General features: G+C 39.9%; 1 protein-coding gene across 2 annotated transcripts in view; it reads left to right on the top strand.

The window, feature by feature from the left end:
* The window catches only part of znrf1 (zinc and ring finger 1), a 40,730-nt gene that overhangs the window by 18,298 nt on the left and 9,543 nt on the right, over positions 1-12,889 (top strand). For both annotated transcript variants that reach the window (XM_026366388.1, XM_026366390.1), the window contains exon 2: positions 10,232-10,327. In XM_026366388.1, coding sequence (XP_026222173.1) covers positions 10,232-10,327 — 96 coding nt within the window. The remainder of the gene's footprint in view (positions 1-10,231; positions 10,328-12,889) is intronic.

Raw genomic sequence — 12,889 nt, 5'->3', positions numbered from 1 at the left:
AACTAACTTAAATAGCTAGAACTGATGAAAATACATATCAATCACTATGTCCATCGCCATCAAATGAGTGGCTCCAGCTCTCAGTACACTCTGCTGTGTGGTAATAGCCACTAGCGTTATCCAAAATAAGAACACTGACCTTTAGGTAATTAAAAGTTGTTAAGTAATGGAAGCGGTACAGTGAGGCAGCACTTATTACAGAACAAGCCCTGACAGGGTGATACAAGACTCCTGAAGTGATTTTATTACAGTAGCTTCAACCACAAAACATACTGTGCCATAACCAAAGAGTACAGTTGTTAGAGGTTAAATCATAAGTAACGACTCATGTAGGAGTATTTAGTAAGTATTTAGACATATGTATGGTAGTAACATTATCTGACTTATAAATGAGGACTGATAAATACGCTTGTCGCTATAGCACAGGGAAATAAAGTACATGCGGCAGCTCACACTGTCAACATCTATGAATTTCTTTCAGTCACTATAGCAATGCCACATGTTTAATAGAGTGTTGCAGTCAGAAATTCAAACTGTTAAAACATGTTTTAATATTCAATCCAGTTTCTTATTTAGCCCAGAGTCCTTTCCATCAACAGCATTAGCAAACTGAGCCACTGTCGCCCTGAATGTGAAGCAATAGCAAATTCTAAAAGTCTGAGGTGCATCATCACAAGAACGTTTCCCAGCATCTGGCCAATTTTAGCTAAAGCTGCCAGTCGTATTGGCCAATAAATGTGTATGTTCTGTTCTGTTGACTGTGACATTATTGCCCTCTGTGGTAATGGTGGAATAAGACACCACTAACTGGAAGTGTAGTTGTAGAGCTGCCTGAGCAGCTGTGGCCCGGGGGACTGAGAAAACCACATTCTGCTGAATTTAACTAAAGTACACAGGAAAAAGAAATGCCTCCGATTTCTCTTGTTGTTTGGTCTCTTCTGGCTTTCTTGTACCTCTTCATCCTAACTCATGTCCAACTAGCATTCACTTCTGCAGCTCTCTTTAGTATGGAGGCTTATTGGTTTTCCTTTTATTTCTTTTTAGCTCTGCTACGAATAGAAATATGGTCCTGAATTAACAACCAGAGCAAAGTCAAAACAAAACCCTAATCCTAACCCTAACCCATCTGTCATAGTGGAGTCTCCTGCATATTAACCACTCTGTGGCTCTGTGACGCCCACAGATTTGATTCAGTATCTGTCAACCTTAACAAAAGATGAAAACAATACAAGAACCGACGTACAAACTAATCAATGGCTCAAAAATCAAAGGCCTGAACTGATCCGTGGATTCGGAGAATCCAGGCCAACTTGCAAGAGCGACCAGATGATCAAATTTACATCAAGCTTTCTCTGTCTCCATGACTGTATGAAGAACTTTATATGGGGAGCACGAATGTGTGAATAGGTGTTTGCGTTGCTCCCAGTCTTGCTATTACAGCATGTAAATGGCTTATGGAGTCCTCTGAGACAGTCGGTGTTTGCATGCAGTTAGGTAATGAGGTTACTCAGAGAAACCAGATTATATGGGTGATCAAAGAACACGGTAATCTGGTTACTGCATATTTGCAGGTACATACAGCAGGTCAGTAATTGGATTTTCTCACCAGTCACTAACCTCGTTATGGAAGCATGACTTTCTTATTTTAAGTGTAGTCATAGAAAGACACTTCATGACACATCCTGACATTTTTCTGTCCTTGCTGCATTTCTGTGTCGGAACAGCCTGATGGAGCAGTGAGCAGACAGGTGGAGCAAAGTTTTCCTTCACAACATAAATATGTCTGAATGTAGCAGACTATGTAGCTTCACTTTTAACTGCAATTACCTGAAATACAAAGTCGCATTGCTCTGAGGTAAGAGCTCTGCTTTTATCCATCTGCCCCACTTTTACTTTTCCAGCGCAAGAATTTTATCTTCTCTCATCATGCTAGGCAATGCACACATAAATTAATATCAATAGTCTCCATATGTAACCATACAGACATGTACAGCGCAAACACAAACTGTTCGACTGACTCTTTAAAAACACAAAAATGACCAGTCTGTGAAAATATTGTGTTGATGTGCTGTTTATCTGGAGCTCCACGCCCTGATGACAGACACTTCACAATGCTGCCAAGGCATAAGCGTCTCCGTTTGTCTTGATGTCTTCGTCGGTGGACAGTGGTTATTTGGAGGCAGCGCCCGGGTCTCAGGCTGCCACGCACTGATGAAATATGCATTGGCCAGAGAATGAGTTCCGCGACCTTGTCTGAAAGGTGTGTGTGAGTGTGTGACGGCTCTATCTATTCTGCCTCATTCACATCGCTGTTGTTATTGCATAGTCATGCAAGGCGTGAGTGAGGGCGTGTGCACGATGTGGATTGCTTGTGTGTCCACAGGGTATTCCTCCCACAGACAGGTAGACTGGAGAGCAGATTGAGTAAAACGACTTCTATTGTGCCGTTTGAAAGATTACAGTCTGCATGTCACAATGCAAACGAAAAGCCCAACAATTACCCAGTATCCCGACATTCAACAAGAAGAGAGACGCAATCAGTGCAGAATCAGTCGAGCCCATCATCTCCCACTGAACAGATCCCCAGAAAGGACTCTTTTATTGTGGCTTAGTACTGACACTCAGTGCTATAAGTTAAAAGAACATCCCATTTCAACTGTAGGAACGTAACAACCTGTAACCACGAGACTCTTAGTAAGTGTAAGCATATGTTTCACACTGTACTTTTAAGCTAATACGTGAGAAGAGACTGCTCTTGAGTTTGACCAATCACAGGTGACACTTGAAAGATGATGCATCCTCCAAACCCGCACATACCTCGATCTTGATTTGATCCAAACTCCTAAAGGGTGCTAGAAATGTAGCTCCCAGAACTAGTCTCCAAAGCAGGCTGAGGATAGTGGAAACAAAAGCAGAACCCGAATTTCCCACAGTGGGAAAGACCTACTGTACCTGTTCCAGGTATGCCACTGGTCTACTTGTAGTCCACAGGTTTAGTACCCCTGGAACAATCTTCGACTGGAGGTCAAACAGAAAGGACTTGATGGGCCTCTCAACAACCCCTATAACTTCTCAGCATTCATTCCATATATTGTACTGTATACAAATCATTTCAGTTTATTCTCAGGGCCTGTCTTTGCTTTTTGAGACTTTCCTAATGAGTGGAGAGCAACAGTAAAAGTAAAAATACAGGGGTGAATATGGTTTCACAGAATATGCACCAGGATAGAGGCTGATATCATTGTTGTGATTACCGGATGACTCATTGTTAATTACAGACACATCTGTGTGTGTTTTAATTACTTCAGCTCTAATGGACTGTTTCAGTTATTGTTGATTAATAGTCATTTGTGATTAGATGTACTGACGTTAATATCGAAGTCTTTGTCGACTCCTTTGTGATGATTTTAAGGAGCAGATATCCCGCTTTTGATAATCATTAAAGCTTGTTGCCACTTGAGGCAAGAGTGTGACAGTCGCCATCTGACAGAGGAGTTTTCAATGATCCATCTGCTGTTGGAAAAATCCAAGAAGAAAGATATGACAGTGTTCCTGCAGGTTAAATGTTATTTTTTCTCTTCTTCAAGTACCATGATTTGACTTTCTCGAACGAGGCCAGGTACTAATAAAGCAGTAATGCAGAAGAATAGTGTTGCTATTTCTACATGTATTGCTTACAGTAAGTGAATGGATGGGTATCATGCACCTTCCAAACTAGTCCTCACACATTGCTACAGTGAAAGCAAAGTCATCTGTTATTAAATGTGACATGTTGGATTTGGTCCTGGTGGCGAGCCAACTGCAGGAAAGAAAAAAACAAAACAAACACCAACCTGGAAGCCTAAAAACTGATTTAGAATTTGAGTCATTATGAGGCTTTTATCCCCCCACCACTCACTGAATGATAATTATTGTGCTGCTTTCCTGTGCAACTTTGATTCGCTGATGTTTTTCATCAGTGGAACATCACAGAAGCCTCGCTGAAAACAGGACAGCTCAACATTTAGTTTGGTTCAAGTGTGCGCTCTCGTTGGACAAAAGGAAATCTATGCAGCACCTGCAGCCACTGTGGAGGACAAATGAAATGAAATGAGCTGAGCTCATTTCTGTGTTTTGAAATTCTAATGGTTAATGCGTGTTAATTAATTTGTCGGTGGTGGAAGTAGCTCATTACAATGCATGGGTATGTTTTATTATTCAATAATTATTAATATACATATAAATTCTAATTATTATTATTACATTTTAAAAGCTTTGTTTGAGTATGCGCTGCCTCTCTCCAAATAAAGGAACCCAAGTTTGTGTCGCAGACCTTGTGTACCACATGAATCACCTCTGGACTACCCAGAATTGTGTTGTGACCGTTTGATAGCCCACCCCCAACCCCCCACCCCCAATGGAGCCAGTGGCCTCAATAGAAGGCAGACAACTGAAACCGTCTATGGATTGATGGAAAAGACAATGGAGCTAAACATAGTTTAGTAACTATTTTTTTTAAAATCATTCAACAATGTGAGGTCATTTAGTTTGAGTCAGAGGATTCGCACAGTTGACAGAATGCCCTGCATGTTGAGGCTGAAAGGGTACAGCAGAGTAAAGTGCAGAAGAACTGCTTGATGTGGAAAATAAATGGGAGCTTCTTTTCCTTAACTCTGCTCTGTCTCATATTGGAAAGTGTCAAAGCACTTGCACTTTAAGTCCCTTCAAAATAAAATCTGAACCCCTGAAAAATCTGCAGTCAACACTGCACATCTTTACGGTATGAATCTCTTGCTGGAACACTCTTAACTTTAATACTTTAAAAACACACTGCATGCTATTTCTGTTGGTTGGGGGGGGGGGGGGGGGGGGGGGGGGTGTTTGATTAGTAGAGTTGATTGCTGCTGCATTTTCTGCAAGAATGTACTTTGCTCTTGTTGATACATTCACGGGTTCATACAGTAAGTGTCACAGAGGCGGCGCTGCTTCAGGGAAGCTGGTTATTCTTGTTCAGCGCAGGAACACCAACAACCTCGCTTTGCACTGCTTCGTCTGCTTGTTCCTCTCCTCTTGTCTGTGCACTGTGCATGGTGCACTTGGCACCAAAGCACACACAGGAGCAAAGCAGATATCAAGGTCAGGAACAAGGGGGAGAGAGAGCTCAGAGTACAAGTGTTGTTATACTCAGGAACCCGTGGCTTCTCCAGTCTCTCCTGCTCGCTCTATCAGCCGTGTCTCTTTCACCAGGGTCACTAAGGTAGCCTATGGTAGCTAAGTCATCCAGCAATCCTTAGACTTTTGGGCAGGCATCTCAAATAAAAATAAATAAATTCTGAATATTTCCAAACGTAACTTTTAAATGTGTCCACTCAGCAGCAGTCAGTACGATCTCGACTGGACTATGAGTCTAGAAAAAGTAAGGACTTAACAGTTTCTTGAGCCAGTGAAATGCTGTGTGGAGTTTACTGACACATCACCTGAACTCCACGCTGACGAGAGTCCACAAAAAATATTTGAGCGAAACGTGCCAATTTGACATAAACCAAATCCTCGGAGGGCACCATACAGGACTACTGGCACAGGTTGCGCAAATACACACATGTCCATGCGCTCTCGGAACGCACACACACACACACACACACACACACCCACACATCCTAACACACACTCTCACATAGGCACCACTATAATTAATTTATGATCCAGTCCTGTGATTTATTTTTGTCCCTATCTGACCTTATGCGCTTCTTGAATGTGAAATGTCCTCAAGGATTTGTGGTGCTTGGCGGAGCTGAAGGCAAACACGCGCACACACACGCACACACAAGCACACACACACTCACACACACACACCCCTCCCTGGCAGCACAACTCGAGTCCTGCTGGACCATGTATCATAAACCTTCATTTCTCCTCAATTGCCTGAACTCTCTCACCTTCCTTCTTCACATCTTTTTCACTCATTTCCTCCATTGCTCTCTCTGTTCGCCCCTATGGACCATCTGAAAATAGCAGCCAGGGGAAAAGTGGGTCATCTGCCATGTGAAGAAGTAGGGGTGGTTAGTCTGTATATAGTGACTTTTTCTGTGTGTGTAACCTAACAAATTGTCAAAAAACTGGATCTCAATATCTAAGATTTAAAGGGATTTCTTAATGGCTTGCACTGTTTGGTTTACTTTTTTGCAAATGTCCCACCTTTACCAAAAGAGTTGAGAGTGTCATGCACCAGTAAATGATGTACAATATGTCGGAAATTAGGTATTTCTACTCTTCTTCTTATCATAAGTGAAACTATCATTGATTTTGTGTGCAGGCTTTCCTTAATAAAAGGGGCACCAGATAGCATTAGCAGGTGCTCATCAACAGCCCTGTTGGGACTGATTTTATAAGGAGCTCAGTGGTACATTTCTATTTTCTTATTCTAATCAACTACAACTATATGAGCTTTAAGAGACACAGTGGCCAGGGTATTATGATGTACCTAAATCCAGATAGTAAAGCTGCCTAATGTAAAATAAATTAATCAACCAACAAGAAGACAGATCATACCTCTACTGGCGTTTTTTCATGTCTTCTCTCTCATCAGTGGAGTATAGAAGTGATTTGAATAAAAAATAATTTCAGGTTATTTTCTTTTTTTCCTGCTGATATCTTAGCTGCTAACATGTTTAAGTCCTTTGCCACATTGCTTAGTTAGAGTTACAGTGGCAAGAAAAAGTACCTTATAAAGTTTCATGGTTTTCTGCATTAGGGTTAGGGTTTTATACCCTTTATTATAAAATATGATCTGATCTTCATCTAAGTCAAGAGTATTAACAAATATCATGTGCCTAAAATAAAAACACAAAAAAGTCTGATCTTTCATGTCTTTTTGAGAACAACCATAAAATCCTTAGAGTGATTGTGTGTCATTGTCCTGTAGCATCACCCAACTTCTACAGAGTTTCAGTTGATGTACAGACATTCTCATTTTGATTTTTTTGATACACTTGGGAATTCATCTTCCTCTCAATCACTACATGCTGGAAAGGCCCTGATGCATCAAAGCAGGCCCAAATCATGATGTTTCCTCCACCATACTTTATGATTTGGATTATGTTTTCATGATGATATGCAGTTAGATGTAGTGTTGTGTGTTCTTTCCAAACAGTTCAATATAATTTCATCAGTTCACAAAACATTTTGTCAATACTGCTGTGCAGTATCAATGTGCTCTTTCGCAAAACTTCAGGTGTGCAGTGATGTTCTTTTTAGTAAGCAGCAGCTTCCTTCATGGTGTCCTATCATAGACACTCTGCTAGTTCAATGTTTTATGTACCGTAGACTCATGAACACAGATTTCAGCCAGTTCTAATGATGCCTTCAAATCTTTGGCTGTAACTCAGGGTTGTTTCTTTACCTTATTGATGAGTGTTTGTTGTGCTCTTATGGTCATTTTTAATGGCCATCCCACTTGTTGGTAAATTGGTAAATTTCTAGAGTCTTTGACATCAGTTTTTAAACCTTTCCAGCTTTATGTAAATCAACAATTCCTTTCTTGTAGATCCTCTGAAAGCTCCTTTTGGTGAGGTGTGGCTCACATGAGCACATTCTTCTTGTGCAGAGCAAACTCAAAAGGTTTGAGTGTTTTGTGTCAGTAGCTCTAATCTACACCTCCAAACTAATTCTCTTAACAAGACTCCAGTTATGCTAGCACCTATCTCCAGTTTGATGTTTGGGGTCATTATTCCAAGGGTTCACATACTCTTTTCCACTAGCACTATGAGGTTTTTATGACTGTTCTCAATAAAGACATGAAAGCACATTATATTTGTTAACACTCTTGACTTAGATGATGATCAGATCAGGTTTTAGGATAAAATAAAACAAAATTGCGAATTGCAAAAAATATACTTTTTCTTGCCACTGTATTAATCTCCAAAATGATACTTATTTCTGGTTAAGACACCTCTTGCCAGACCATCAAGATAAATTATTGTTATCATTATTATTATATAGTATTATTATGATTTTAATTAAAATTGTCCACATTTATAATTGAGCCAATTTCCTGCACACCAGTCACTGACACCTTACACGCTTTACCACAAGAACTGGTCTAACCCTCTAATCCTCTAATAAATATATCTCTAATAAAATAAACCTGACCTTAAGATGACATTAACCAAATCATCACTCTTAAATGTTATGATAAACACTGAGGGACTAGAAGACAAATCCCCAAAAGGTGAGTGTGGAAGCAGGTTGTGGTCCCCACAGTGTGAGGAATACATACAATACAAACCAAAAGGTAGATGGAAGAGTGTGCTATGTTTGACACCAGTGGTGCAACATTCAAAAACTGAATTTACTGCTAAACCACATCTCAATCAACGTGATGCAGGACCAGTGCTTAAAGTAAAGCATTGCTGCAGCTTGGACTGAAGTCCTCCTTTATCACAGCACAATCGTGCCTGTTTTCGTCTGAGTGCAAACTCGGCTCATGTGGCCCAGCAGTTAATCTAATTATCTGTTTTGTGTTAAACTAATATAGTTAGGCCTAATGGGTCCCATCCAAACAACACAGGAGGGGATTACTGAACGTTACAAAACAGTCAATAGACGTAGTGTGGGTGACTGTGTATAAAGGGATAAAAGTGGGCAAACATGCACAGATGAATGTCTTATAAATAAAGATAAGAACTGTGTGGAAATCTTTGTAATGCAAAAGTACAGATGCAGTGATAGGATAGTAAGGATAGGTTGGACTTGCACTTACATGCCATATAGGAGCGTACACGGTACATACTGTAGTACATTGAAAAGTTTCTTGGTTGCTGTAAGGTGTCCTCCTTTATAGTAGCTCGGACTAATCCCGTCTTGGTGTGACGCCAGCGTCAAAATCAGGAGGCAACAACCAAACAACCACCTAAAGGCAGGCTGTGTGTGTCCATCTTGTCCAGAACACAGAAACATCTAAGAAACATTATGTAGACATATTAAAGCTACAGTATGTTAAATATGTTTTTGGTAGATAATATGCTAAAAAATGTGGAGACGTACTGTCAAAAGCCTCCATGACCCAGAGTCACAAACACACGCTTGACGTCCAGAACTTGAAAATTGTAGCATACGCCCACAACAATTCATTCACTGTCCTACTGTTCTACCATTCTAATGCTTCTTTATGGCAAAAAATGCTTATGGGTGACAGTGTCCTCCTGTGCAGCTGTAAAAATCATTTGTACCCGCAGCCAAAAATGACCAATATGTACTTTGGTGCCACCACACATTTGACAACAAGTAGTGGCACGTACACGGACACATAGTATTTAGACTTGAAAATGTTGGTCAGGAGGAGGTTAGGGTGGTTGAATTGGTCAACAAAGCAGGAGTCTAGTGTAAAACAACTACTGTAACTGTTGGTGTTATTATAGCCAGTGATGTGTCTGTAATTTTCTAGGCAAACATTAATCATTTGTACTTTATTTAGTGCCTCAACCTAACCCATAGGTCAGTTGGCCTAAACCCAACCAAAACCCTTTGTTTGCATAGTTGTTGCCCAATGTTTTTTCCATTTGAGAGTCTTTTTATGTTACAGTTACAGTGGCTTGTTTTATATTAGCATGTTCATGTGTACATATCGCCTTTGTTTATCTCAAATCACTGTGCTGACCTTTAGCCAAATGTAACTCTTTACTCCTGCTTCACTTAATGTGTATGAAGTGCAGTAGTTTCCTCAGAAAAGTGGAAGTAGATGGGTAAAAATGCCACAAACCACATCTGTAGAGTTTTGGTTCATATTGTGTCTTGTGTCAATTATAGAGAATATAAAGTACAATGTAAAAAACAACCCTAGCATTTGAAATGAACATATCACTGTGTTGTGGGGACTGTTTCATCCAGGCTGCTCTGGGCTTTCCGTCACAGAAACATGTGGCACAGCATCCACACCCACTTTGTCATAGTTTGTCATTAGATGGGATCCAGAGGCCCTGAAGAAAAACAGCCACACTTAAGTGGCCTGCTGATAGGTAATTCATCATCAAGGCCCCAAGACTTTAGATCACCTTAGAAGATAAATGCGTATCATCACTTAAAACTGAAACACAATTATTCTTTCATGGAGAGTCATCTTCAAAATGCCCTTTACCCTTAGATGCATGCTTTCTGTGGCTGTTGAAATGTATGAATCATGATGAAGCTGATGCTTTTCAAAGTTGATGTATATTTTTGCATTTTTCATTGATCTGTTCTTTGCTGTTTTTCCTAGGTTTCAAATGTCCTGTCTGCTCTAAGTCTGTGGCGTCCAGTGAAATGGAAGTTCACTTCATCATGTGTCTAAGCAAGCCTCGCCTCTCCTATAATGGTGAGCAACACCTTTGTTTGTTTCTGGTGTTATATTTTCTTTATATAGCAGCTCTGTCTGGTCCTTGGAAGTTAAAGCCCAACAGTGAAGGGATTTGGTTCCCCGTCTTTAAAGATGAATGTACTTTTTCATACTTATTGGTTCTGTAATTTTGTGCCAAGTATCCCGTTTCTGCTGCTGTGCTGGGAAATATTGATGACAAGGTGGGTGGGTCTACAGACTGACACAAGTTGTTGAGCTAGTCCTTTGAAAAAAAAAAAAACATGATAAATATGAATGAGAGGAAAATGATTAAAATCCGTGGATGAGTTTCCACAACGTGACAGTCAGTCACTCAGTTCTGAAAAGACAAACGCTACTGAGGCAGCAAAGATCCCGTAACGGCAATCATCGTACAGTAACATCTGCAGCTTTACTAGATGGTACTGGTCCCATCTGAGGCCATTATGTCTGTGTTGTTTTTAAGCATTTAGTGTCATCATCACACTGGAGCATCACTCTGAATGAAGCCAGTAGCATATTTCAGAAGAGTTCAGTGTTTAATTCAAAAGTAGCATTAATTCCATTCAACGATGGTGCAGACCAGATAGCAGTAAATCATTTCAGGCTCAACTTAGAAACCAACATTCCCCTGAGAAAACAAGTTCAATAACCAGGTAGATCCCATACAGGTTAACAACATCTTTATCAGAACGTACAGCTGTAAGTGTGAGTACAAAGAAACTTCTTATACTGCTTCCAGTATCTGTGTAAATTGTAGGTATGAAGGTAGGGACTGAATTCAACACTGGCCTTTATCATGCTCAGTCTTATTAGTATGAAATTAACCATTACTTATTTTAACTTTAACTGAATATTTTCTACAAAAAAAATACAGCTATTAAAGTTTAAAGGGTTTTAACTCTCTGTACATGCTGGGAAGTCTAGATTAGTTTAAAAAAAAAGTGAGTTGTGTGAATTACCTTATTATAAATTAACATTTATTCAACATGTTATTAAAAAAAAGAGGTGTGAAAATTAAAGAATAGACATTTTAAGATTAATTAAAAGAACTGGCTTTGTTGAAAACTTGACTAATCATTTTATTAATCTTAATTTTGCACTTTGTGTCATCCACCACTGATAACTAGATATAAGGTTACCTTCTGTCCTTCTAACTTTAACTTTCACTTCTGAATTGGTTTGTCCCTATAGTTTTTTTCTTTTTTACTAAATGAAAGCTTCTTTAATTTTACTTTAGTGTGTCATCATACACATGAAGTGTGTGGGAGCCAGCATTACTGTACTGGTTTTCTCCTCTATTGATTGTTTGTGTGCTAATCTGTTAGCCCACCCCTAACTGTGGCTCTGTAGAGCTCCTTGCTGTCTTTCTCCTTGTTACCCCCCCTCCCCAGACGACTGATTGGTTTTTGTTACCACTATGACTACTTCATTGGTTTTTGGGGTGGTGATGGCTTTAGGCTGTATTATTATTATTAATATTATTAATATTATTATCAAGTCTTTATCATATTAGTATCAAGACCCACAACTACTGCACCGGTCGGGGTCTACTGATTTTTGGATTTGCTGATCTTGATTGAATTGAACGACAATAAAATACATTAAGTATACATAAAGTAATATTCATATTATATGTAATACTATTTAAGTATTTAAACACTCTTTACCTCAGTTTTTAATTAAGTGTCTCAGCTTCAGTACAATAAATAAATGTCCAGATTTCATCTTTTTCAAAGCTTCATGATCACCAATGGAACCCGGTGGGATGATTCAGGTTGTTGCTGACAAGAGGTCTATTAAATAAGCATCATTCATGTTTATAGTTACTGTGTGTCCACAGTGATAGAATAACATTGCTGCAGACTCACTGTCTACCTTCCAGTCGACTCTTTATTTCCTTGTGTAGGCTGCTATTTTAATTATGGCCTGGGCTGCCGCTCCTGGTTGCTTTGGAGACACGTGATTGGCAGCAAACATGTCTGTTCATTGCCCCTAGCAACATGCTGATTGACAGCTACTTGTTTAAATCAAGACTGGGCACATGTAGATCTGATAAGGAGCCTGAAGGTCACCTTGTAGGAATCTGTGTTTGTGCATATACTGCAGGCACAGCAGTGACGGAAGTGTTGTGTTGCTTATGATAATGATAATGTAACCGCAAAGACTAAATCATGTAAAGTTGTTAGAGGGAGGGAGAGGAGGGAAGTAATTTTACAGCTCTACAAATAGCAGTCAACGAGGCCCACAAGGCCAGAGCAGTAAAAAATAATGTAAGTTTCTAGCCTGAAGCTAAATTCAGACCGAGGGGAAAGAAGATTGAATAACACAGCCAGAGAGAGGAGAGTGAAACTGTCTTAAGGAAGATGGGATCCAGAGTGATGGAGTACCCTGGTGCCTGATAACGGACGAGAGCACTGAGGGTAAAAGGAGAAGGACTCCCATAATTCCTCTCTTTTTTTCTACAGCTGTGTCTGTTCTGTCACTCTTTATTTCCAGCAAATTACTCTCTCTCGTTCTCTCTGTCCTTCTCTCCTGTTTGAGTCGGTCTGTCTGTCCGCC

This window comes from Anabas testudineus, chromosome 6 (assembly GCF_900324465.2).
Source record: "Anabas testudineus chromosome 6, fAnaTes1.2, whole genome shotgun sequence".
NCBI lineage: Eukaryota > Metazoa > Chordata > Actinopteri > Anabantiformes > Anabantidae > Anabas > Anabas testudineus.
Note: the sequence above shows the minus strand (reverse complement) of the source record. Positions and strands in the feature narration are given on the sequence as shown.